Source organism: Gorilla gorilla, chromosome 3 (genome assembly GCF_029281585.2).
Source record: "Gorilla gorilla gorilla isolate KB3781 chromosome 3, NHGRI_mGorGor1-v2.1_pri, whole genome shotgun sequence".
Taxonomy (NCBI): Eukaryota; Metazoa; Chordata; class Mammalia; order Primates; family Hominidae; genus Gorilla; species Gorilla gorilla.
Genome location: NC_073227.2, coordinates 69,387,448 through 69,415,333, shown reverse-complemented (window position 1 = coordinate 69,415,333; position 27,886 = coordinate 69,387,448). Strand labels below are relative to the sequence as shown.

Here is a 27,886-nt window from a genome sequence, read left to right as displayed (position 1 = left end):
CAGCGTCCTGTGTTGGAATGTGCGGCTGCCGCGAGCTCTCGGCGCAGCAGCGGAGCGAGCGCCGCCGAGGCCCGGGGCCCCAGACCCCGGCGGCGGCTGCGGCAGCCGAGACGGCAGGGCGAGGCCCGGAGGCCTGAGCACCCTCTGCAGCCCCACTCCTGGGCCTTCTTGGTCCACGACGGCCCCAGCACCCAACTTTTCCACCCTCCCCCACCTCTCCCCCGAAACTCCAGCAACAAAGAAAAGTAGTCGGAGAAGGAGCGGCGACTCAGGGTCGCCCGCCCCTCCTCACCGAGGAAGGCCGGTAAGTGGGGCGCTGGGCTGGGGGCTCGGTCAGGGTGGGGGAGGGCCGCCCGGGCGGCGGCAGTGGCTGGAGGGGGAGGGCGCGGAAGGACGCGGAGTCAGGCGCTGTCCAGGGCTGATTTGCAGATACTGTGGCTCCGGCGGCGGCGGCCCCGCCGGGCGGGGGCTGGCGGCCGAGCAGGATCGGGTTACACAGCAGCCGCCCGGGGGCTGGGGGCGTTTGTTGGGAGCAGCGCGTCGCCTGGACCCCCTCCCCACTGGAGGCTGGGACGCCGCCTCCGCGCTGGCCCGGACGCTCCACCGAGTCAGGTCCTTTGAGGCCAAGGAGCGGAGCTGCTCGGGCCCCTAGTCCTGAAACTTCCTCTGCTTCCTCCTCCTGCCCCCGGGTCCCACCGCAGCCCCGCGCCGGCCCGCGGCCCTCCTGGCCCCCTCCCCCAGGGCCTCTCCCTGTCGCCGGAAGGCGCCGTTGAGTGCGGCCGGGCGGGTTGAGTCAGCCCCGGGGCCCGGGCGGTTCCGCCCGCCGGGCTGGACAGCGATTTCTGCGCTTCGGCCGTCCGGCGCCGCTGGCCCCCGCGTCCGGCCCCCCGACCGCTGGAGCTGGCGGGGCTGGGGCGCGCGTCCTGCCGGGCGCCGTGGGGGAGTGAAGTTCGCAAACTTCCGGGGCGCGGGGGTGGCGGCTGGCCCGCGTGGGGGCCCCCTCCGGCGCTCGGAGCCCGACGCCTCGCGAGGGCGCCCGCGGAGCCTCCCCGGCCCTGGGCGTTGGGCGAGCCCCGGGGCGGTCGGAGGGGCCCGGGGGCGGTCGGAGAAGCCCGGACGCCGGCTGCGCGGTAACTTTCCGTCCTCTCCCGGGAGGGGGGCCCTAGGGCTGGGGAGGGGGCTGCCTGTACTCGGGGAGGACTGGTTCCGGCCAAACAGCGCCCCGAGCTTGATCCCCTCCCCCGTTTTAGTGTTGGAGAGCGCAGGAAAAGGCTCAGGATGAGTGTCGGGGCAACTCCCGCGAGTTGGTGTGTAAATGTGTGCAGTGAGCGGGCCGAGGCGAGAGGAAGCGAGAGCGCCCGAGTTTGCAAAGAGCTGCTTTGTGTTTGGTATTTTGAGAAAATGGCCGAATGCCTATTTCAGTTAGGAATGCCGCCGCCGAGGCAGGCGCTGGTGGCAGCAGCACGGAGGAATTCGTGCAGCACGTTGGGCTTTCGGGCTGTGCCTGGACGGTCTTCCTAACAATCGTTAAAATTCCATTTGGGGTGGCAGTTAGGGGTTAGGGAGCAATTAGAAAAGTTGATGTTGGGCCAAATTACCCGGTAGCTTGGGCTGTTCATCCCCGGGACAGCCTTCGCCCTCTGTTTTCTGTGATGGCATTTGCTTCCAACTTTTGTTGGTACGTAGAACTAAACCGGTTTGTGTTTATACACTTGGGTGAAGCGGGTTACTTTTTGTATTTTCGGTTTAACTTTATTTTCTCAGAACTTCTTACTTTTTTTAATTTGCGAGTGAACACTTCGTTTGAGAATGGCACCTTTTAGATTGAGAAGTAACGTAGCATTTAGAAAGCCCAACTTGTTTTCAAGAAGGTGATCTTGTAATGGCTTCCACTAGGCAAGTAGGCCAAGTCAAGCACAATGCAAGAAAGTTGCTGATTGTCGAGTTGAGTTGCACGATGATTTTATTCGTATTGAAAAGCTTGGAATTCAGTGTTGTGGAACTTCAGCCTGCATAAAAATAAGCTTATTAATTTTTATTTGTGAAGTTTTGAATAAATCAAACTTCCTTTTTCACAAGAAAAGGGGTCCATAAATGTTTTTTCTTTTAAGCCTGTGGAGTTGTCGAAAAATTAAGGGACTGACTGCTACTTTTTCACAGTAGTTTATTCTTTTGGAGTTAGTTGAGTTCATGCGAAATCCAATTAAGTTGAACGATTATTACAGGCTTGTACTTTCCAGATGTGTTTGTGTACTTAATAAATGCACTGAATGGCTTGTGGATTTCTGGGCTTTCTGATTCAGACCATTGAACTGTTGAAGGGAGGAAAAGTTGGGAGGACAATAATTTACTACTCATGTTTTGAATTTTTAAAATAATTTTAACAGTAAAAATGAAGGTTACTTTTTATCCCCACCAGAACAATTAAAAGTGCTTGAGGAGGCACCACATGCCAGTGGCTGAATGATGAATGAGTTGTGCAAACAATTGGTAGAATTGTTTTATAGGGATAGTAGAAAATTTTTTTTGGTGATTGCAGTAAAGGCTGTTGGGAATTAACAACTATTTTAAAGTTTGTTTTTAATAGGCGATGAAGTTTACTGAGTTATAAAGATCATACTGGAAAATTTTTAAGTTATGAAGAATTACAGCGATGTGGTTTTAAGCCAGTAACAGTAGTGTTTAAACTGGTGCTCTTGTTTTGTTTTGTTTTTAATTCAGAATACAGTTATGGCCACCCAGGTAATGGGGCAGTCTTCTGGAGGAGGAGGGCTGTTTACCAGCAGTGGCAACATTGGAATGGCTCTGCCTAACGACATGTATGACTTGCATGACCTTTCCAAAGCTGAACTGGCCGCACCTCAGCTTATTATGCTGGCAAATGTGGCCTTAACTGGGGAAGTAAATGGCAGCTGCTGTGATTACCTGGTCGGTGAAGAAAGACAGATGGCAGAACTGATGCCTGTTGGGGATAACAACTTTTCAGATAGTGAAGAAGGAGAAGGACTTGAAGAGTCTGCTGAAATAAAAGGTGAACCTCATGGACTGGAAAACATGGAACTGAGAAGTTTGGAACTCAGCGTCGTAGAACCTCAGCCTGTATTTGAGGCATCAGGTGCTCCAGAGATTTACAGTTCAAATAAAGATCTTCCCCCTGAAACACCTGGAGCGGAGGACAAAGGCAAGAGCTCGAAGACCAAACCCTTTCGCTGTAAGCCATGCCAATATGAAGCAGAATCTGAAGAACAGTTTGTGCATCACATCAGAGTTCACAGTGCTAAGAAATTTTTTGTGGAAGAGAGTGCAGAGAAGCAGGCAAAAGCCAGGGAATCTGGCTCTTGCACTGCAGAAGAGGGAGATTTCTCCAAGGGCCCCATTCGCTGTGACCGCTGCGGCTACAATACCAATCGATATGATCACTATACAGCACACCTGAAACACCACACCAGAGCTGGGGATAATGAGCGAGTCTACAAGTGCATCATTTGCACATACACAACAGTGAGCGAATATCACTGGAGGAAACATTTAAGAAACCATTTTCCAAGGAAAGTATACACATGTGGAAAATGCAACTATTTTTCAGACAGAAAAAACAATTATGTTCAGCATGTTAGAACTCATACAGGTAAGAGAAGCTTTTTAGTCCGTAAGTTCAGTTCTCTTTTCTGATTGTTACTTGAGTGGTTAGTTAAGTAGTGCTTGAGAAAAAGGACTCTGGTTCAAATCCAGGTTCCATTTTTGCTATCTTTGTGACCTTGCACAAGTTGTTTAACCTCTTTGTTCAGAAATTTCTCCATGGAGTAACAATATCTAGGATGGGAGGATTATGTGAAGTTACATGTAAAGCACAGAGTGTTACCTGGGAGGAACAGCCAAGAGATCTTACCGTGGTCTTACTAAAGTACATATCCTAACTTGGGATTTACCTTCAGCGAGTTAGATTGGCCGTGCATGGTGGCTCACGCCTGTAATCCCAGCACCTCTGGAGGCCGAGGTGGAAGGACTGCCTGAGCCCAGAAGTTCTAGACCAGTCTGGGAAACATGGAAAGACCCCCGTCTCAAAAAGAAAACAGAAAAAAAAAAGTTTGTGTATTTATTTCTGTGACAGTGAGCACATTTAAGATGCAGTGTAGTTTCTGAAAGAAATTGAGGGCTTATATAAAAAGGAAAACTCAGTGATTAACCTTGCACATGCCCACTTAACAAAAGCCTCAAACTTTAAAACATTTGACTGATAGCATTGAGTTCCTAAATGGAACAACTTGTCTTTGTCCACAAAAAAGAAATGTGAGAAGGTAGTTTTTAAAAGGTGGGTGGAATTATCACCAATTGAAACTGTTTTCCTATGAAAGCAAACACTTGTAGAAAATGTATTTTTCAGACAATTATGTTTAGGGTGTTTGAACTGATACTAAGCGCAACTGTATAAAAAAAGTTGAAACTTTTTTTTTTTTTTTTTGAGACAGTCTGGCTCTCGCCCAGGCTGGAGTGTAGTGGCAAGATCTCAGCTCAGTGTAACCTCTGCCTCAGGGTTCAAGTGATTATCTTGCCTCAGCCTCCCTGCCTCAGCCTCCTGAGTAGCTGGGATTACAGGCACCCACCACCGTGCCTGGCTAATTTTTTTTTTTTTTTTTGAGACGGAGTCTGGCTCTGTTGCCCAGGCTGGAGTGCAATGGCATGGTCTTGGCTCACTGCAACCTCTGTCTCCCAGGTTCAAGCAGTTCTCCTGCCTCAGCCTCCCGAGTAGCTGGGACTATAAGTGCCCACCACCACACCCAGTTGATTTTGTATTTTTAGTAGAGACGGGGTTTTACCATGTTGCCGAGGCTGGTCTTGAACTCCTGACCTCGTGATCCGCCCACGTCAGCCTCCCAGAATGCTGGGATTACAGGCGTGAGTGCCACCCCTGGCTAATTTTTGTATTTTTAGTAGAGATGGGGTTTTGCCATGTTGGTCAGGCTGGTCTCAAACTCCTGACCTCAGGTGATCTACCCACTTTGGCCTACTAAATTGCTGGGATTATAGGGGTGGGCTACGGCACCCAGCCGAAACTTTTTTTTTTTAAATTTCTTTTTGTGGAGACGGGGAGTCTCACTATGTTGCCCAGGCTGGTCTTGAACACCTGGCCTCAAGTGATCCTCCTGCCTCAGTCTTCCCAAGTGTTGGGATTATAGGCGTGAGCCACTGTGCACACTAGTCATTCACTTTTAAATTGGGTTTTATTCAGCTGCTGTTCACTGTAGTTTTTTTAATTGGATTTATTTATTCATTTATTGATTTATTTGAGATGGAGTCTCACCCTGGAGCCCAGGCAGTGGTGTGATCACAGCTTACCACAGCCTCTACCTCCTGGGTTCAGGCAGTCCTCCCATCTCAACCTCCAAAGTAACTGGGACTACAGACGTGCCCTACCACACCCTAATTTTTTAAAATTTAAATTGGGTTTTAAATATTGTAATTGAGGGGCCTCATTTTTCAAATAAATGCTTTTAACTATTGGTGGCTCATTTGGACATTTCTGTTACATTTTCCTGGTAAGAGTTGGTACATTTGGGTCCTGATGAATGGATAGAGAATAATCCAGTACTCTACTCTTGGGGTCACAAGTGAATAGGGGGTGTGGGATGCTGTTTGCCTCAGGTCTCCTCTTACAGGAGTTGGCACTTGCCAGGACTGAACCCCACTGGTAAAGGGGACACTGAGGAGGGGAATTGATGCTGCTTTAAGTGGAGTGGTAGACTTAATTTTTGTTTTGTTTTGTTTTGGAGATAGGATCTCCTTCTGTGCCCCAGGCTGGAGTGCAGTGACGTGATCTCGGCTCACTACAACCTCCACCTCCCAGGTTCAAGCGATTCTTATGCCTCAGCCTCCCCAGTAGCTGGGATTATAGGTGCCCACCACCATGCCTAGCTAATTTTTTGTTTTTTTTAGTAGAGATGGGGTTTCACTATGTTGGCCAGGCTAGTCTCGAACTCCTGACCTCGTGATCTGCCTCGGCCTCCCAAAGTGCTGGGATTACAGGCGTGAGCCACCGCGCCTGGCCAATTTTTTTTTTTGAGATAGTTTTACTTTGTCACCCATCCTGGAGTGCAGTGGTGAGATCACTGCTCACTGCAGCCTTGACCTCCTGGACTGGTGACCCTCTCGCCTCAGTCCCCCAGGTAGCTGGGACCACAGACGCATGCCACCACACCTGGCTGATATTTGTATGGTAGAGACAGGGTTTCGCCATGTTGCCCAGGTTGGTCTGTAACTCCTGAGCTCAAGTAATCTGCCCTTAGCCTCCCAAAGCGCTGGGATTATGGGTGTGAGCCACCGTATCCAGCGACTTAATTTTTAAAAATTTATTTTATTTACTTATTTTTTATATCCCAAATACTTAAAACTATTAACTGGTAGGCTTAAACAATAAAACTTCCAGGTGAAATTCCATTACAAGAGTCACCTCTGTTACAGGATTGCTAAGCCCCAGCAGATGGATGGCTCATGTGTTGAATGCTTTAAAATTTAGTCCAGTAAAAGAATTTGTAGTCCCTTTGGCATTTGTCATAAGCTGTGATTGATTGTCTCGATGCTTTGAAACCATTCGATTTCAGAAGTAAAGGTCAAGCATTACAAAAATACATAGAGTAGGAAATGAAAGTTACTTGGGGACACAACCCCATTAATCACTTGACAGTTTGAATTAGACAAACTGTTAGACTACACCAGCCTTACCTACAATATCTTAAATCCCAGCCATCATATATACTAAACTCATAAATAAGTACACCATATTCATTTAGCTGGGATTACAGGTGCCTTCCACCATGCCCGGCTAATTTTTGTATTTTCAGTAGAGATGTGGTTTCACCGTGTTGGCCAGGCTAGTCTTGAACTCCTGACCTCAGGTGGTCTGCCCACCTCAGCCTCCTGAAGTGCTGGGATTACAGGCCTGAGCCACCAAGCCTGGCCTGGTTTATTTGGTCTTAATGCTTATTTTTCCCCGGTATTACCTTCATTCTGGTTTTTTTTTTTTTTTGGAGACAGTTTTACTCTTGTCACCCAGGGTGGAGTGCAATGGTGCAATCTCAGCTCACTGCAACCTCCGCCTCCCAGGTACAAGCAATTATCCTGCCTCAGCCTCCTGAGTAGCTGGGATTCCAGGCATGCGCCACCACACCTGCTAATTTTGTATTTTTAGTAGAGACAGGGTTTCTCCATGTTGGCCAGGCTGGTCTCGAACTCCTGGCCTCAAGTGATCCACCTGCCGCGGCCTCCCAAAGATTACAGGCGTGAGCCACCACGCCTGGCCAATTTTGTGTGTGTGTGTGTATATATATATTTTTTTTTTTTTTTTTTGAGATGGAGTCTTGCTCTGTTGCTCAGGCTGGAGTGCAATGGCGTGATCTCTGTTCACTGCAACCTCCGCCTCCAGGGCTTAAGTGATTCTCCTGCCTCAGCCTCCCGAGGAGCTGGGATTACAGGTGCGTGCCACCACGCCCAGCTAATTTTTAAAAAAATTTTTAGTAGAGACAGCGTTTCACCATGTTGGCCAGGCTGGTCTCGACCTCCTGACCTTGTGATCAGCCGACCTCGGCCTCTCAAGGTGCTGGAATTACAAGCGTTAGCCACCAAACCTGGCCTTTTTTTACATTTTAAAACAATTTGGTGATGTATAGATTGAAGGTTAATATTTTGATTATGTAAATTCTGAAAGTATCTCTGGTATTAAATGGATAGTTCTGAAAATTATGGAAAATAAACTCATCTGGTGCGGAAGAGTAGAGAGAGAAAAGACAGGAATCACTTAAATTGATAGTGTTCAGGAATTACTTCTCATTTCCACTTGCATTAGTAAGTAGCCCAGTTTTCTGATTGACTTAATGGGCTTAATTGTGTTTCTTGTGCCCTTCTATTCTGTGCTAATCTTCAGAACAATCCATTGAGGAAAATAGCATCTGTGATGATAGTTCATGTTTACACAGGGGAAAACTTCAGATTTAAAAGGCTGAAGTGATGTTCCCAAGGTCATATACAAGTATCATTTATAGCCGTTCCACGATGGCTCACGCCTGTAATCCTAGCACTTTGGGAGGATGAGGCAGGAGAATCGCTTGAACCTGGGAGGTGGAGGTTGCAGTGAGTCGAGATTGTGCAACTGCACTCCAGCCTGGGGGACAGAGTGAGACTCTGTCTCAAAAACAAACAAAACAAGTAGTATTTAAAGTTCAGCAATCTCGACTCACTGCAACCTCCACCAAAAGGGTGGGGGGGAGCTGGGGACTTTCATTCTGGTTGACCTCTTTAGTTTAGTGGTTTTGATATTTAACTAGTTCACAAAATCTACTTTTAAAGAAAACCTTTTTTGCCTGTATGTGTAACTGAAAAATCAGTAGGTAACTAAGCTTTCTGGAGGAGAGTTATGCCTAGTTTGTGGAATTACACAGATAAAGTAATCTGTTGTAAAGAATTTAAAAGCAGGCTGGGCGAGATGGCTCATGCCTGTAATCCCAGCACCTTGGGAGGCCGGCAGATCACCTGAGGTTGGGAGTTTGAGACCAGCCTGGTCGGCATGGTGAAACCCTGTCTCTACTAAAAATACAAAACTTAGCCTGTAGTCCCAGCTTCTCGGGAGGCTGAGGCAGGAGAATCACTTGAACCCGAGAGGCAGAGGTTGCAGTGAGCCAAGATCGCGCCACTGCACTCCAGCCTGGGCGACAGAGCGAGACTGCGTCTCAAAAAATAATAATAATAAAATAAAAGAATTTAAAAGTAAATTATCTTTGATTCTTCAAGTTTATCTGCAGTGGTATTTAATTTTTTCCAACTATATTGAGATACAGTTTACATATGCAGTTCACTATATATTGGCCTGTTCTGAATATTTCACATAAGTGGAATCATGTAATAAGCAGTCTGAATAATGCTGCTATGAATATTCATGTTTAAGTTTTGTGTGGACGTATGTTTGTGTTTCTTTTGGATATATACCTAAGCTTGAGATTGTGGGGCAGTATAGTAGCAACATTTTGGGTAATTGCCAAACTGTTTTCCAAATTAGCCATGCCATTTTACAATCCCACCAGCAGTGTGTGAGGGTTCCAATTTCAGCACATCCTTAGCAATGATACTGTTAACATCTGTCTTTGTGATTACAGCTATCTTAGTGGATATGAAGTCTTCATCTCATTGTGGTTTTGATTTGCATTTCCCTCACGGCTAATGATAATGTTCATCTTTTCATGTGTTTATTGGCTATTTGTAAATCTTTTTTTTACAGAATTCCATTAACATAAAACTATCTTAATTGTTCCAGGTCATAAGGTAGGCATTCTGTTGCTACCAACTCTTTACAGCTAATACGTAGCTACCAGCGAATTACAGCAGAATAGTTACGAGGAACACATTTCCCATCTATCACCATTCTTTTTGTTGTTGTTTGTTTTTTGTTTTAAGACAGGGTCTCACTCTGTTGCCCTGTGTGGAGTGCGGTGGTGTGATCACGGCTCACTGAAGCCTCGGCCTTCTGGACTCAAATGATCCGCCTACCTCCCAAAGTGCTGGGATTACAGGCATGAGCCACCATGCCTGGCCTGTTCTTTTTTTCTGTGTACCACCTTTTCCTTATTTTATTAGACACATTTGTTTCTGTCTTAGACAAAATTGATAGCTTACATTTGTTGAGGGCTTTACTATGTGCCAGACACAGTGTTAAATGCTCTGCATGTATTATTTAAGCTTTTGCAATTACAGGAAATGAAGATTCTGTTACTTTTACAGATGGGGAAACAGTGTTTTAGTAGCTTTACCAAGGTCATAATTATCTTGTGTTTGGAGACTATATTAAAACAAATTGTATACCTTTTTTTAAAAGCTTGTTTTGCCGGGTGTGGCGGCTCATGCCTGTAATCCCAGCACTTTGGGAGGCCGAGGTGAGTGGATCACGAGGTCAGGAGATCGAGATCATCCTGGCTAACAAGGTGAAACCCCGTCTCTGCTAAAAATACCAAAAAATTAGCCGGGCATGGTGGCGGGCGCCTGTAGTCCCAGCTACTCGGAGGCTGAGGCAGGAGAATGGTGTGAACCCAGGAGGCATAGCTTGCAGTGAGACGAGATCTCACCGGTGCACTCCAGCATGGGCAACAGAGCGAGACTCCGTCTCAAAAAAAAAAAAAAGGCTTGTTTTGTTGTTGACAGCCATGTCTAAAAAGAATATATGTTTCCTACCTTTGAGTCTTAAATTCTTCAGTATTAAATCACTGGCCTCTAGTCTTCAGTCCCTGTGGCTTTTATAATTTGTTTTAAAAATTGATGACTGGTTGGGCATGGTGGCTCATGCCTGTAATCCCAGCACTTTGGGAGGCCAATATAGGGGGATTGCTTGAGCCCAGAAGTTCGAGACCAGTCTGGGCAACATGGCAAAACCTGGTCTCTACCAAAAAAAAAAAAAAATTAGCTGGGCTTGGTGGCACACGCCTATGGTCCCAGCTACTTAGGGGGCTGAAGTGGGAGGATCTGTTGAGCCCGGGAGGTCCAGGCTGCAGAAGCTACGTTCATGCCACCACACTCCAGTCTGGGCAACAGAGCGAGACCCTGTCTCATAAAAAACAATAAAAAGAAAATTGATGACCTTCTCTTAAATTTTTCTTTTTAACTTACTGTTTTTTATTCATTTTTATTTTTAGAGACAGGCTCTCTCTCTCTGTACTCCAGGCTGGAGTATAGTGGTGCCGTCATAGCTCATTGCAGCCTCAAACTCTGGGCTCAAGTGATCCTCCCGCCTCAGCCTCCCAAGTGAGACTACAGGGTCTCACTTTCACCCAGGCTGGAGCACGGTGGTACAATCATGGCTCACACCAGCCTCGTCCTTCTTGGGCTCAAGCAATCCTCCCATCTCAGCCTCCCAAGTAGCTGGGACCACAGGCATGCGCCACCACGCCTGGCTAATTTTTCTGTTTTTTTGTAGAGAGGAGGTCTTGCTATGTTGCCCAGGCTAGTCTTGAACTCCTGGGCTCAAATGATCAGCCTGTCTTGGCCTCCCAAAGTGTTGGGGTTACAGTCAGGGGCCACAATCCCCATGCTCAGCCCAGGCTTTTTTTTTTTTTTTTTTTTTTTTTTAAACGAGACGAAGTCTCACTCAGCCTCCCGAGTAGCTGGGACAACAGGCACGTACCACCATGCCCAGCTAATTTTTTTTTGTATTTTTAGCAGAGATGGGGTTTAATTACGTTGGCCAGGCTGGTCTTGAACTCCTTACCTCGTGATCTACCAGCCTCAGCCTCCCAAAGTGCTGGGATTTCAGGCGTGAGCCACCATGCCCAGCCCCAGGCTAGTTTTTAAAATAAATTTTTAGAAATGAGGTATTGCTGTGTTGCCCAGGCTGGTCTGGAACTCTACCACTTGAAAATTTTTAGCATAAAGCAATTACATTCTCACTCAGAAGTATTGTTTTAAGCTAACACTTTCAAATGGTAGTAGAGTCATCATTTACAAGTTAAAAAAAAAACCCCAAAAACCGGTGTTAATAGCATCAGACAGTTCAGGTAGATTTTTTAAAAGGTGATTCTTATATAACAAAAATGCTTTGTACCTTATCAAGATAGTTTTTTACTTATCACTACTTAATGTATTAACATGCAGTATCACTGTGAAAATTAAAAGGGCTGTGAGAATTCAGAAAGTCAATGTTGTTTTCTTGTCAGCAAAGCCAAAATAATATAGTCATAGTTTCTGAAATAAATAACTTACATTTTAAATACATGATAAATTGATCTTTTTGCCAGAAATAGGAAAAAAAAATTCTTGTTAAAATGTGCTGAGCGCTGAACATCGTTGCATTGTTAGTGAGAATTGTATTTGGCTTATTTCGTGACATTTAAACACTCTTTCATTATTGAAATTTTGCAGGAGAACGCCCATATAAATGTGAACTTTGTCCTTACTCAAGTTCTCAGAAGACTCATCTAACTAGACATATGCGTACTCATTCAGGTTGGTAAGAAATCGGAACTTTTCTATCATTTTCAGTAAATGACCATTTTAAGGAAATTCTTTTAGACTTGTAACCGAGTCATTTACTTATTATTTATTTTTAATATAATTTAGAAGTCAGAATTTAAAAATCAGTGTTCCGTCAATCTGGGGATTCCTAACATGGAATCCAAAGGTGGACCTCCTGAAAATGGAATTTTTGTGTACACTTTTTCTGGGACGAGGGGCCTTAATTCTCATCAAATCTTTGAAGCGTTCCGTGACTCCAACAAAAGTTAAACTAACGTAGACCAAGACTGATTGATCTTTTAACCCCTACTTCTCATATTTCTCCAAACAGTATAAAGCTGAGAGTCACAATGTGTGGTTGACAAGTGTCAGGGATTCCTTCTTAGCTTCTCAGGTCCTGAAATTAAGGTTTGTTCTGTTTCAAGGTTTGGTCGAGCTTTTGAGGACTGACTGCAAAAGTTTAGCTTGAAAAAGAAGATGACAGACAATCTAGGATGCCAATTTATTAAGCTGTATTAAGAGTATAGGACTATGACATGAGAGATTCGTCCACTCCAGTGACTGAAACAATCACCATCACCACTCAGAATTAGTCCCTGTTGGCCAGCATGGTGGCTCACGCCCTTAATCCCAGCGCTTTGGGAGGCCAAGGTGGGCGGATCACCTGAGGCTGGGAGTTTGAGACTAGCCTGACCAACATGGAGAAATCCTGTCTCTACTAAAAATACAAAATTAGCCAGGCGTGGTGGCGCATGCCTGTAATCCCAGATGCTCAGGAGGCTGAGGCAAGAGAATTGCTTGAACTTTGGGAGGCAGAGGTTGTAAGCCGAGATCACGCCATCAAGAGCGAAACTCCATCTCGAAAAAAAAGTCCCTATTATCAAAGTATTCAAGTGGCCAAGTTAAAAAGTAATGTTAGCATTGGTGATCTTGCTTGAATGGGTAGCCGTGATTGACTCTTGGTGAACTACCACTTTTACTTTTTATTTTTATATATTTTTTGGAGACGGAGTCTTGCTCTGTCGTCTAGGCTGGAGTGCAGTAGTGCGATCTCAGCTCACCGCAACGTCTGCCTCCCGGGTTCAAGCGATTCTCCTGCCTCAGCCTCCTGAATAGCTGGGATTACAGGCGCGCACCACCACGCCCGGCTGATTCTTGTATTTTTAGTAGAGACGGTGTTTCACCATGTTGGTCAGGCTGGTCTCGAACTCCTGACCTCATGATCCACCCACTTTGGCCTACCAAAGTACTGGGATTACAGCCATGAGCCACCATGCCTGGCCGAATTACCACTTCTAATTAGAATACAGATTTAGAATGTATATCCCTGTGGGAAAAGTATCTTAAATCTTGCTGTTACAAAAGCCTATATAGACCCATCTCCCTTAAGTTAATAATTAGCTTAGATCTGTGCTATTCGGTTGAGTAGCCACTAGCCACATGTGGCTATTAAGCTTTCGAAACATTAGTAGTTTGAATTGATACTTATAAAATATGTACTTACCAGATTTTTTTTATTTTATTATTTTATTTTTTCTGTTGAGACAGAGTCTTGCTGTATCCCCCAGGCTGGAGTGCAGTGGCACGGATCTCAGCTCACTGCAACCTCTGCCTCCCGGGTTCAAGCAATTCTCGTGCCTCAGCATCCCCAGTAGCTGGGATTACAGGCATGTGCCACCATACCCAGCTAATTTTTGTAATTTTAGTAGAGATGGGGTTTCGCCATGTTGGTCAGCTTGGTCTCGAACTCCTGGCCTAAAGTGGTCTGTGCATCTTAGCCTCCCAAAGTGCTGAGATTACAGGTGTGAGCCACCGCGCCTGGCCACAGATTTCAAACAGTATGAAGAAAAGACTATGTTTCTCTGAAGCAGGTTAGAGAAAAAATAAAGAATGTTAAATATTTATTTTTCAAGTTGATCATAATGGCAAAATTATTGTATACATTGGCTTTAAAAAGTAATAAAATTAATTTTAACTGTTTCCTTTTTACCTTTGTGGTATGACTACTAGAAAATTTAAGATTACATGTGTGATATGCATTATATTTCTACTGGACATTGCTGCCATGAGTTAGTAACAAGACTTGATAATAAGACTTGATTATGTCACAGATTCTGATTTATTTGAACAGCTATGAAGGTGTCCTATAGTATAGTTGCTAGCCTTTCTTGACCCTACATGCTTGTCATGCTAATGTACTTTGACTGTTTTTTTCCTAAATCTAAGCCATTGAGTGGTGCCACTTAACCAGAAACCTGGTTTTATTATTTTTGGGTGTTTTTTGGTTTCATTGTCTGATGGTAACGTGGATGCAATCTCAGACTTTGGAGGTAAGCATCATGTCCTGTTGATAGTTGTACTAGCTTTTTAGTAAAATATTTGAGAGCTTTGTATTATTATTATTATTATTACTTTTTTTTTTTCTGAGATGGAGTTTCGCTCTTGTTGCCCAGGCTGGAATACAATGGTGTGATCGCAGCTCACTGCAACCTCCGTCTCCCAGGTTCAAGCGATTCTCCTGCCTCAACCTCCGAAGTAGCTGGGATTACAGGCATGCGCCACCACACCCAGCTAATTTTGTATTTTTAGTAGAGATGAGGTTTCACCATGTTGACCAGCCTGGTCTCGAACTCATGATGTCAGGTGATCCGCCTGCCTCAGCCTCCCAACGTGCTGGGATTACAGGTGTGAGCCACTGCTCCCGGCCAAGAGCTTTATATTAGTTAACTAGTTTTAGTCTTCATAAATATTTTATGTTGCATGAGTTCTATTATCCCCATTTTACAGTTGGGGAATGTAGGGCATTGAAAAAAATACAACCTTTTTTCCTGTAGAATGTCCTTCCTTCTGGATATGTCCACTTGTTTTCTCATGGTGTCATTAGCTTTTCTTCTGTCCTTTGTATTGTAAACTGGAGATTAAATTTAAATGCTTGATAATCTTTCTCGCAAATGATATGCCTCATTTAAAGTCACATGTGGTTGACCCATTAATATAATGTTAGGTCACTGCATTTAGAATGACTACATGCTTTTATCCTTTCGTTCAATTAGTAATACTTTGTCTTGTCACTGTTTAAATGTTTATGGTGTTTTACACCAGTTGATAATCTTTGACTGAAACAGTTGTATTTGGGTTTGCAAAATGTTTTGAGTTTTGCCTGCTGTATTTTAAAGATTTTTAGTATTTGCTGTTACAGTATAGCAAGTATTTTAATGGTGTCTTAAAAACTAGTAGTAGCCACTAGCTATTGTATGTATGCTGAATAGTAAAAACAAGTATTTGCTGTCTCCAATCTTAGTACTACGAAGATACTGAGTTTCAGATTACATATTATAGGATACAAGCTCACAAATACGTAATTTTGTTGTTGTTTTTGGAGTTGGGGACTCTGCTGCGCAGGCTGGAATGCAGTGATGTGATCATGCCTCACTGCAACTTCATATGCCTAGGCTCAAGCCATCCTCTTGCCTCAGTCTCCTGAGTAGCTAGGTCTACTGGCACATGCCACCACTCCAGCTAATTGGGGACTATTATTATTATTATTATTATTATTATTTTTGAGACAGTTTCACTCTTGTCACCCAGCTAGAGTACAATGGTGCGATCTCGGCTCACTGCAACTTCTACTTCCTGGGTTCAAGCTGTAGAATCTTCCTCAGCCTCCTGTGTAGCTGAAATTACAGGCGCCCTCTACCATGCCTGGCTGATTTTTGTATTTTTAGTAGAGGTGTTGATCCACCCACCTCAGCCTCCCAAAGTGCTGGAATTACAGGAATGAGTCACAGCGCCTGGCTGGAACTATTATTTTTATTTAAATATCGTATTTATTTATTTATTGAAACTGAGTCTTGCTGTCACCCAGGCTGGAGTGCAATGGCGCGACCTCGGCTCACTGCAACCTCCACCTCCTAGGTTCAAGCGATTCTCCTGCCTCAGCCTCCCTACTATCTGGGACTACAGGCTCGTGCCACCATGCCAGGCTAATTTTTTGTACTTTTAGTAGAGACGGGGTTTCACCATGTCAGCCAGGATAGTCTCAATCTCCTGACCTCATGATCCGCCCGCCTCAGCCTCCCAAAGTGCTGGGATTACAGGCGTGAGCCACCACACCCGGCCAATATCCTATTTCTTTCTATGGAGACTGGGTCTTGCTGTGTTGCCTAGGCTGGCCTCAAACTCCTGGCCTCAAGCAATTCTCTTGTCTCAGCCTCCCAAAGTGTTGGGATTACAAGTATGAGTCACTGTGCCCAGACAGACATATGTTTTATTTTTTTCTTTTGATAACGTTGGTGCCAAGGGACTATTTTAAATAGCTGGGATTGTTTGAAAGATATTGTGATGGCTTGAGAGTCTTTGTAGAATAAATTTTAAAAACTATTTTATTGAGATATAATTTATAAATTTAAAAATGCACAGGTCTTGAGTGTACAGCTCAGTGACTATGCTTTCACCTATTTGATTATCACTCAAGAACAAGAGATGGAATATTTCTGCTCAGAAACACCTTGCCCTTTCCACCCAGTCTTTCCCCTGGATGATATTCTGTCTCCTACCAAAGAACATTATAGAATTTGTTTGAGGTGGGATCTCACTCTTATCACCCAGGTTGGAGTGCAGTGGGTGCAGTTACAGCTGTCTAAACCTCTTGGGCTCAGGCAGTCCTGCCACCTTAACCTCCCAAGTAGCTGGGACCACAGGTGTGCGCTACCATGCCTGTTTTTTTTTTCTTTCTTTCTTTTTTGTAGAGATGGAGTCTTACTATGTTGGCCCAGGCTGGTTTTGAACTCCTGGGCTCAAGCAATCCACTTGCCTCAGCCTACCAAAGTGCTAGGAGTACAGGCATGAGCCACTGCGCCTAGTTTTAGAACATTCTTGTATAAAATGTTCTTGAGATTTATCCATGTTGTGTTATTGGACTTCATTTTATTGCTGGTAATGTATTGTATGCCGCCATTACTTTTTAGTTAAAAATTTTCTTTGCCGGCTGTGCACGGTTGTTCACACCTGTAATCCTAGCGCTTTGGGAAACCACAGTGAGCGGATCATCTGAGGTCAGAAGTTCAAGACCAGGCTGGCCAACATGGTGGTACCCCATCTCTGCTAAAATACAAAAATTAGCCTGGCATGATGGCGGGTGCCTGTAATCCCAGCTACTCCGGAGGCTGAGACAGGAGAATCACTTGAACCCCGGAGACGGTGGTTGCAGTGAGCTGAGATTGTGCCATTGCACTCCAGCCTGGGCGGCTGAGCGAGACTCAGTCTCAAAAAAAAAAAAAAAAATTCTTTGCCATTCTCTCTTGATTTTTGTTTTGTTTTGTTTTTATTTTTAAAGGAATTAATTTAAAAACTTAAAAAAATTGAGAGGCTTGTATTTGTGTATTTTTCACTGCGGCTTTAACCTCCTAGGCGCAAACGATCCTCCCACCTCAGCCTCTGGAGTAGGTGGCACTGTAGGCTTGTGCTACAACATGTGGCTAATTTTTAAATTTTTTTGTACACAGGGTCTCACTAGGTTGCTCAGACTGGTCTCAACCTCCTTAGCTCAAGCAATCTTCCTCACCTCATCCTCCCAAAAGTGCTAGGATTACGAGTGTGAACCACTATGCCTGGCCATTCTTCTAAGAATATTTTTGATACATATGTGTAAAGCTTGCAGAACTCTTTCCCCTTTTGTCTTGGCTTACACCTATAAATTCATTTCGGAGGCATAAAACAGACAACTGGCAGATTTATAAAGAAGAGAACCTGTTACTAGAATTGGGAAAAAGAATTTAAAATTGTTTGTACAGGGCAAAAACTAATATTCAGGTAGGTACTAATTAGAAAATCTTGATGAATATATTTTAATATAAGCAAGATTTAATGGCAATAAAGTAAAAATTACGGGAGAAAAACAACGGAGCAAATAAATCATGCCATCAAATTTTAAACAGAAAATTTCTACATCCTCCCTTTCCGTTCACCATTCCTTAGGTGGACCCTTGTACCTTGATTGAAGCATGCTTGCTATATAGATCTCCTTATTCATTAGAGTTATAAAATGGTGCTATTTTAATTATAATTATTTTATTAGTGTGTAAATATGAAGAGAAGAGATAAATTCCACTTATCTATTTACTCATAATGTAGGAAAGACAGGATACGTAAGAGTCTTCCCCTTGATTGATCGATTGATTGAGATGGAGTCTCACCCTGTTGTCCAGGCTGGAGTGCAATGGCACGATTTCAGCTTACTGTAACCTCTGCCTCCTGGGTTCAAGTGATTCTCCTGCCTCAGCCTCCCGAGTAGCTGGGATTACAGGCATGCACCACCACGCCTGGCTAAGTTTTTGTATCTTTAGTAGAGATGGGGTTTCACCATATTGGCCAGACTGGTCTCCAACTCCTGGCCTCCAACTCCTGACCTCTTGATTCGCCTGCCTCGGCCTCCCAAAGTGCTGGGATTACAGGCGTGAGCCACTGCGCCCAGCCTTTTTTATTTATTTATTTTTTTGAGATGGAGTCTTGCTCTGTTGCCCAGGCTGGAGTGCAGTAGTGCGATCTCAGCTCACTGCACCCTCTGCCTCCCGGGTTCAAGGGATTCTCCTGCCTCAGCCTCCCAGGTAGCTGGGACTATAGGCACACGTCACCAAGCCTAGCTAATTTTTTTTGTATTTTTACAAAATGCCTCCCCAAATTTTATATTTTTACAAAAACGCCTCCCAAAGTTTTGGGATTACAGGCGTGACCCACCGCGCCCGGCTGAGTCTTCCCTTTTATTTATCCATACTCAAAGTTACCAATTGGTTCCAAAAGTGAACAATTATAGGTAACACATTTTGAGTTCTTGCTGTCTGCTCCATGTTAAGGACTTTACATAGATTAGATTATTTATAGCTCACAACACTTAGAGAGTATTTTATAGATGAAATTGAGGCCGGGCGCGGTGGCTCACACCTGTAATCCCAGCACTTTGGGAGGCCGAGGAGGGTGGATCACCTGAGATCAGGAGTTCGAGACCAGCCTGATCAACATGGAGAAATCCCGTCTCTACTAAAAATACAATTAGCCAGGCTTAGTGGCACATGCCTGTAATCCCGGCTACTAGGGAAGGTGAGGCAGGAGAATCGCTTGAACCTGGGAGGCGGAGGTTGCAGTGAGCCGAGATCGCGCCATTGCACTCCAGACTGGGCAATAAGAGTGAAACTCCATCTCAAGAAAAAAAAGAAATTGAACTCTAGAGAGGTTTCAGGACTTTGCCCAAAGTCTCAGAGTGAGCAACTTGCAGAGCTCATGTTTTGTCTCCCAGACGGTCTAGCTCTATCTAGAAGTTCTTAGGCCTTATGCTACCTATCTTTCTACATTCTGTGTCCACGTATGTTAAGAAAATGTTTGTCTCCGTTTAAATCATTTACTGGAGAGAACCAGGTATGGAGTAATGTAGCATGTTGTAGAAACTTGCATATTTGTAAATCTGTTAGTAGACCAACATGGAGAAGAATTGTCCAGTCAGCTGAATATCCAATTTGACTACCTGGATAAGGTGATTATTTTATCACCAGGCATTTTCTAATCATGTAAAACTTAACATCTACATGGTTTTACCTAATGTCTGAGTTTTGCTTTATGAAAAATTTTAGTACGATTTGATATGAATTTGAGAATGTTTGAGATGAATTTTCATAAATGTCAATTTCCGTTTTTCTACTATGCATTCCATTGGACCAGTGGGGTATGGATACCATTTGGTAATATTTACTAGAGTGTGATCTAGATGGGTATGTATTCAGGTAGAATGTATTGCTCTTATGCCTTTAATTTGGGGGTGGGGGTTCTGGTTTTTTATGTATCAGTGATTGTGACTTTGCTTATTTTACATACCATATCTATTTGTGTGCCACTTCTCATTACCTAGTTCCTTTACGTATTTTATAGAAAGGTCGGGGGAAAATCAAGAAAGTTTTCTGAATAATTACCTTGGCCTATATTTTTGCTTTAAAATAGCAATGCTAGCACAGGAAGTTTGCTAAGTGAAAATTTACTCAGCTCTTGCCATGACGGACAGAAGGATTAAATTTCAAGAAAAAGCCTTTGCTCAGGCTAAAGCAGAATTTCAAAACTTTTGCACCTAGGATCTGGGAGTATAGCCCAGAGTGAAAGATATTTTTCTCAAGATTTACCGTAAGAAATTTAGGGTGGAGGGAGTATGGGAATTTTATTTTATTTTTATTTATTTTTGAGACGAAGTTTCGTTCTTGTCACCCAGGCTGTAGTGCAGTGGTGCGATCTTGGCTCACTGTAACCTCGCCTTCTGGGTTCAAGCAATTCTCCTTCTTCAGCCTCCCGAGTAGCTGGGATTACAGGCATCTGCCACTACACCTGGCTAATTTTTTGTATTTTTAGTAGAAACAGGGTTTCACCATGTTGGCCAGGCTGGTCTTGAACTCCTGACCTCAGGTGATCCACTGCCTTCGCCTCTCAAAGTGCTGGGATTACAGGTTTGGGCCACCACACCTGGCTGGGAATTTTATTTATTGATGTATTTTTGAGACACGGCCTTACCCTGTTGCCCAGGTTGGAGTACAGTAACACATTCGCAACTCCATGCTACTTCAGATTCCTGGGCTTAAGTGGTCCTCCCGCCTTTGCCTCCCAAGTAGCTGGGACTGCAGGTGCACTCCACCATGCCTGGCTAATTTTTTTTTTTTTTTTTTATGAGACGGAGTCTTACTGTCGTCCAGGCTGGAGTGAAGTGGTGGGATCTCAGCTGACTGCAACCTCCGCCTCCTGAGTTAAAGCAATTCTCGTGTCTCAGCCTCCCTAGTAGGTGGGATTACTGGTATGCAACACCACGCCCTGCTAAATTTTTTTGTATTTTTAGTAGAGATGGGGTTTTACCATGTTGGCCAGGCTTGCCTTGAACTCCTGACCTCAGGTGATCCACCTGCCTTGGCCTCCCAAAGTGCTGGGATTTACAAGTGTGAGCTACAGCGCCTGGCTGGGAATTTTATGTATTGATTTATTTTTGAGACAGGGCCTTGCCCTGTTGCCCAGGTTGGAGTTCAGTAGCACATTCTCAACTCACTGCTACTTCAAATTCCTGGGCTTAAGCGGTCCTCCCGCCTTTACCTCCCGAGTAGCTAGGACTACAGGTGCACTCCACTATGCCTGGCTAATTTTTTTCTTTTTTTTTTTCTTTGAGACACAGTCTCGCTGTCACCTAGGCTGGAGGGAAATAGTGCGATCTCAGCTCACTGCAACCTCTGCCTCCTGGGTTAAAGCAATTCTTGTGTCTCAGCCTCCTGAGTAGGTGGGATTACTGGTGTGCAACACCACGCCCAACTAATTTTTTTTGTATTTTTAGTAGAGATGGGGTTTCACCGTGTTGGCTAGGCTGGTTTCAAACTCCTGGCCTCAAGGTATCCGCCCACCTTGGCCTCCCAAAGTTAATTTTTGTTTTTATTTATTTTGCTCAGGTTGTTCTCTAATTCCTGGGCTCAAGCAGTCCTTCTGCCATGGCCTCCCAGAGAGTTGAGGTTATAGTCGTGAGCCACTGCACCTGGCCAGAATTTTATTTTCTACTCCATTAGGCATTTAACTAAACACACAAAAAATTTTTTTAATTGATAATTTTTCCCCAAATTAACATCCAGAGCCCAATTGAACTTTGCCAATATGTGTATGTCTTAAAGAATCTCTGTTCTTTAGTAGTGCTTGAGGACTCTAACTTGAACTTTTTTGAAGCTTGTGGTTAACTGAGATTTATTCCTCTCTTTTGAGAATCAATGTCAAGGGATAGAGAAATGTTATACAAATAAATATGGTAAATGTAAGGTGCATGATACAGCATTTTAAATAGTCTTTGTTGTTACTTTACATATACAGTTCTTTATATTTTAATCTTGAATTTGTCTTAATCTATGTCTTCTCTCATACTTTTTATTTGCCTTCAGGTGAGAAGCCATTTAAATGTGATCAGTGCAGTTATGTGGCCTCTAATCAACATGAAGTAACCCGTCATGCAAGACAGGTTCACAATGGACCTAAACCTCTTAATTGCCCACACTGTGATTACAAAACAGCAGATAGAAGCAACTTCAAAAAACATGTAGAGCTACATGTGAACCCACGGCAGTTCAATTGCCCTGTATGTGACTATGCAGCTTCCAAGAAGTGTAATCTACAGTATCACTTCAAATCTAAGCATCCTACTTGTCCTAATAAAACAATGGATGTCTCAAAAGTGAAACTAAAGAAAACCAAAAAACGAGAGGCTGACTTGCCTGATAATATTACCAATGAAAAAACAGAAATAGAACAAACAAAAATAAAAGGGGATGTGGCTGGAAAGAAAAACGAAAAGTCCGTCAAAGCAGAGAAAAGAGATGTCTCAAAAGAGAAAAAGCCTTCTAATAATGTGTCAGTGATCCAGGTGACTACCAGAACTCGAAAATCAGTAACAGAGATGAAAGAGATGGATGTGCATACAGGAAGCAATTCAGAAAAATTCAGTAAAACTAAGAAAAGCAAAAGGAAGCTGGAAGTTGACACCCATTCTTTACATGGTCCTGTGAATGATGAGGAATCTTCAACAAAAAAGAAAAAGAAGGTAGAAAGCAAATCCAAAAATAATAGTCAGGAAGTGCCAAAGGGTGACAGCAAAGTAGAGGAGAATAAAAAGCAAAATACTTGCATGAAAAAAAGTACAAAGAAGAAAACTCTGAAAAATAAATCAAGTAAGAAAAGCAGTAAGCCTCCTCAGAAGGAACCTGTTGAGAAGGGATCTGCTCAGATGGACCCTCCTCAGAAGGGGCCCGCTCCCACAGAGGCGGTTCAGAAGGGGCCCATTCAGGTGGAGCCGCCACCTCCCATGGAGCCTGCTCAGATGGAGGGTGCCCAGATACGGCCTGCTCATGACGAGACTGTTCAGATGGAGGTGGTTCAGGAGGGGCCTGCTCAGAAGGAGCTGCTGCTTCCCGTGGAGCCTGCTCAGATGGTGGGTGCCCAAATGGTACCTGCTCACATGGAGCTGCCTCCTCCCATGGAGACTGCTCAGATGGAGGTTGCCCAAATGGGGTCTGCTCCCATGGAACCTGCTCAGATGGAGGTTGCCCAGGTAGAATCTGCTCCCATGCAGGTGGTCCAGAAGGAGCCTGTTCAGATAGAGCTGTCTCCTCCCATGGAGGTGGTCCAGAAGGAACCTGTTCAGATAGAGCTGTCTCCTCCCATAGAGGTGGTCCAGAAGGAGCCTGTTCAGTTGGAGTTGTCTCCTTCCATGGGGGTGGTTCAGAAGGAGCCTGCTCAGAGGGAGCCACCTCCTCCCAGAGAGCCTCCCCTTCACATGGAGCCAATTTCCAAAAAGCCTCCTCTCCGAAAAGATAAAAAGGAAAAGTCTAACATGCAGAGTGAAAGGGCACGGAAGGAGCAAGTCCTTATTGAAGTTGGCTTAGTGCCTGTTAAAGATAGCTGGCTTCTAAAGGAAAGTGTAAGCACAGAGGATCTCTCACCACCATCACCACCACTGCCAAAGGAAAATTTAAGAGAAGAGGCATCAGGAGACCAAAAATTACTCAACACAGGTGAAGGAAATAAAGAAGCCCCTCTTCAGAAAGTAGGAGCAGAAGAGGCAGATGAGAGCCTACCTGGTCTTGCTGCTAATATCAACGAATCTACCCATATTTCATCCTCTGGACAAAACTTGAATACGCCAGAGGGTGAAACTTTAAATGGTAAACATCAGACTGACAGTATAGTTTGTGAAATGAAAATGGACACTGATCAGAACACAAGCGAGAATCTCACTGGTATAAATTCAACAGTTGAAGAACCAGTTTCACCAATGCTTCCCCCTTCAGCAGTAGAAGAACGTGAAGCAGTGTCCAAAACTGCACTGGCATCACCTCCTGCTACAATGGCAGCAAATGAGTCTCAGGAAATTGATGAAGATGAAGGCATCCACAGCCATGAAGGAAGTGACCTAAGTGACAACATGTCAGAGGGTAGTGATGATTCTGGATTGCATGGGGCTCGGCCAGTTCCACAAGAATCTAGCAGAAAAAATGCAAAGGAAGCCTTGGCAGTCAAAGCGGCTAAGGGAGATTTTGTTTGTATCTTCTGTGATCGTTCTTTCAGAAAGGGAAAAGATTACAGCAAACACCTCAATCGCCATTTGGTTAATGTGTACTATCTTGAAGAAGCAGCTCAAGGGCAGGAGTAATGAAACTTTGAACAAGGTTTCAGTTCTTAGTTTGTAAGGTATATTACATTTTATATTCATTTATAATAGCAGACAACCTTTTAAGATTGCTTTAATTAGTATCTGATGTTGATTTTTAAGTGGCATTCTTTTCCTTAGGACTTTTTATGTATACCTGTTGATTGTTGTGTAAATTTTAGTAAATCTAAGAGAGTTAGTGTACTAAACCAGCAGATATCTGTTAGCTTATGTGTTTAATTGAAATTAGAAGGCTAAGATGGTATAACAGCATTTTATTGCTTTGTCCAGCTACAACTTGTCATTTTTTTCTCCATGTCTTATCTTCCTATTTCACTTTAGTTTATTCTTCGTTTTTTATTGAGATCTATAAAAAATTGGCTTACTTAATAGCAAATTACTTGAAGAATTTGCCTGCTTTATATAAAGTTAGCACTTTAAGATTTTTTTTTTTTAGAGATGAGAAGACATTTAAATTGAAGAAAAATTCTCCCAGCAATAGACATTCTATCAGTCCAAGTATTTACTTCCTGAGTTTTGATCAATATTTTTTATTTGTGTATGTTAATCGTCATAAAAACAGTGATTTTGGTGTGTTTTTTATTTTGGTGCTTTAATGGCTTAAGATGTTGCACATTTTTTTTTCTTTTGGTTTCTGTTTATGTTTTTTTGCCTATGCAGTTAAATTTTTCCTAGAAATAGCATTTGTGTTGAACAGTAACACTTTATACATATATGTATATGCATGTTTATTTTGTTTGGCGTCTTTGGAGGGATGCTTTTAGACTTGTTTGCAAAAGGGCAGTTTTCTTTTTCTTTGCTGCAGTTGTCTATTTTGCAGAATAATAGTGTGTGCAAGTTTGTGAGCAAATGAAATATGCAGGTTCAATCTATTGATTTTGATTTTTACATCTTATATCTATGCCAGAATCTGTATTTCATATAACTTATTTATTTCGAATGGATGTAGTAAATTCACAGCTATCAGTTTTGATTTTGCAATAAATAAACCACTAGGTTGCATATCGAACAAATTTTTATCTCAAATACCAACCATCAGTTTTTTTTTTTCATGTGTTTTGGTACAGCTAATTCCTAATTGTAGAGTGTTAAATGTTTGAGGAGAACCTTTTCTCATAGATGGTTGGTGTTCATATGGCTACTTTACAATAAAGAGAACTGTAAGTGATATTTGGAAACTACAAACCTGGAATTAGGAGATATAATTATTCCTTCAAGTTTTATAGAATATCACTTGGGAGATTCCAAAGCCATAGCTATTACGCGGCAAACCTAGGATAAGAAAGGTAGTATGAGTGCTGGTAGACCAGCTGCAACTTTCCTATACAGCGAAAAAGGCTGGTGAAACAAGAACAGTCCAGATTTTTTAAAATCATACTTTCTCAGGGATCTCCACAAACTGGTGGGTGTCCTGGCTGTCTGTGTGATAGCCTTTCTATAGGTGAGGCCTCAGATGAATTGCAGCTATCCTGGTGTTCCTATGAGGGCACTTTGTATGAAAAAGGGCATGTACTCCAAAACATTTTTGTAGGTTCTTTGGCCAGTTGCCAAAGAGTATGAAAGAATCCAATAGAGGATTTTTCTTACTGATAGCAGTCATTCATTGCAGTAAAATAAAATATGATCCCATTAGGGAATCTTGAATTCTGACCTCCCATACTCCGTTTTGAAATAACCACTTTATATTTCATTTTTTAAAAATCTGATGATCTCTTTGAGGCAGGTTTCAGATTTGGCAGTACAACATGAAAGATTAGGAAAAGCATTAATAACGTGTGGGTGGAAAGCTTGTTAAAAATCTGAGAGTGAAGTTTGAGTTAAAAGTTGTTTGAACATGGAATTGACTGGGAGGCCAAAGATTTAAAGAAGCAGAAGATTCTTCTCTTAAGACATGAGGAGTAAGTTGTGTGATAATGGTATGTGTTTTGTGTGCATGAATGGACATTGTAAATGTTGAATTCTAGGCTCCGACAATCATTGTCAACAGAAGATCAAGCTGCAAATATTTATGTTTTAAAACTTAAATTATAAAGCTAGTTAAGTCTTTCTAATGACTAGTTTTAATGTTCATGGGTACATTTTACCTAAGTTACCGTTTACATTGTATAGAAAAAGATACATCTTAAGCACAGATTGGTTATTAGGAATTAGTTTGGGGAAGAGGTTTTTTTGTGGATTCTTTCATACTGCAAAGAAAAACCATTTGCCTTTTGGGGAATTGAGCTAAATTCTAATCTAGTCTTAAGACTAGAATGCTAAAAACAAAAACATGAAGGAAATTAAAACCCCTTATTATTAAATTGATTTGTAAAAACATTGTTACTGGAAATTGATTGGACTTGAGGCCTTCCTCCAGAAAATAAGGACTTGATTGTCAGGCCTATATTAGGTTCTGAACCTTAATGCCATGTATTTGTACTTACTAAAAATTGTTTCAATGAAAAGTACATTAGCAGTATGAACTTCTGGTCCAGTTGGAAGTTCTTCCATTTGAAAAATGTGATGTTTGCATGGAACTGTTTGAAACTTTTTTATTTTGTAGTCCCCCTCCCCCACACTGGATAGAATTTAGCCTAGAATTTTCCCTTTGGATAAAAGAACAAAAATTGAACATGTTATTTGTAAATTGATGTTTAGTAATTAGTGATAAACTTGAAATACTAGTATATATTATAAGCCTTAATCTTAGGTAGTCTTACGAAAATGAATCTCTTAACTATCTTTTGAACCTGTATTCACATTGGTTTTCAAGATATTTTAAGTTATATTTTTTCCTCTTTTCAGAGCTGCTTCTTATTCTGGGGCTACTTTTTTTTTTAGTTGTGTAATTCACAAAGGGCTGCATTTTTTTTTTTTTTTTAATAAGGCTTATAACTATGGCTGGATCTTTTGCTCTAGTCTTCTAAGAAGGGCCATTTTATTTTTTAGAGTCACTTCTAAAGTCATGTGGTAATTAACTTTGGAGACTGTTTTGCATATGAGTGCTGATACAAATTAAAACCCAAGTAGACCTCATTGCATGTCACCCTATGAATGTTGACAATGGAAGGAATACCTTGCCTGTAGTATACTGTCACTTCTGGACTGATAAGCTGAGAAAGAAAGTTAAGTTTCTTTTTTACGTAAGTCAGAAAAACTTAACAGCTGGTGTTCCTAGTTTCCTGGTTGACCTCAGCAGATGAAGTGAACAGATAGTGTTAATTCAGATTGAAGAAATTATCTGAATCTTGGTTTGTGTAGATTTACAATCTACATGCAATATTAACTAAATCAGATAGCTTTTACAGTTTCACATGTGTACATAGGTTCCCTCCCGGTCCCTTCCATATCCATTAGTTATTGAACTTTCTAAACTGGCATTGAAACATTACAACAATGTTTTGTTGCACCAATTTTATAAACTTAAGCAGTGCAATACGTGTTATTTTTCTGAGGCAAACCAAAGGTAAATTTCTCAAGGTTCTTGCTGCCTTCTTTAGCAGCATTTGATGGAAGATCTTTTATACATTTGTAATAGATAAAAATAAACCAGATTGCAAATCCTTTTTTAAAATCCTAAATCATGTACCAAGTTTTTGGTCCAAATTATGTAGGATAAGTTAAACTTAAATTGCATTCTATTAACCAATATGAGTGTATTTCTGTAAGCATAGTTATGTTGAAATAAAGTTTTAAAAACCATGA

General features: G+C 42.7%; 1 protein-coding gene across 3 annotated transcripts; it reads left to right on the top strand.

The window, feature by feature from the left end:
• On the top strand, positions 1 to 27,886 carry REST (RE1 silencing transcription factor). Of its 3 annotated transcripts, none has more exons than XM_031010189.3 (4): positions 1 to 304; positions 2,722 to 3,628; positions 11,893 to 11,976; positions 21,921 to 27,886. In XM_031010189.3, the coding sequence occupies exons 2-4, from the start codon at positions 2,731 to 2,733 to the stop codon at positions 24,182 to 24,184; spliced, it is 3,246 nt and encodes a 1,081-aa protein (XP_030866049.3). In that variant the 5' UTR covers positions 1 to 304; positions 2,722 to 2,730; the 3' UTR covers positions 24,185 to 27,886. The 3 variants fall into 3 exon arrangements, with proteins under 3 accessions (XP_030866049.3, XP_018880785.4, XP_055240998.2); XM_019025240.4 differs by lacking the exon at positions 1 to 304 and adding an exon at positions 950 to 1,130; XM_055385023.2 differs by lacking the exon at positions 1 to 304 and adding an exon at positions 1,617 to 1,678.

Coding starts and splice junctions, on each gene's coding strand:
- REST (XM_031010189.3), top strand. CDS start 2,731: ATGGCCACCCAGGTAATGGGGCAGTCTTCTGGAGGAGGAGGGCTGTTT. Junction 3,629..11,892: donor GCATGTTAGAACTCATACAG/GTAAGAGAAGCT, acceptor GAAATTTTGCAG/GAGAACGCCCATATAAATGT. Junction 11,977..21,920: donor ACATATGCGTACTCATTCAG/GTTGGTAAGAAA, acceptor ATTTGCCTTCAG/GTGAGAAGCCATTTAAATGT.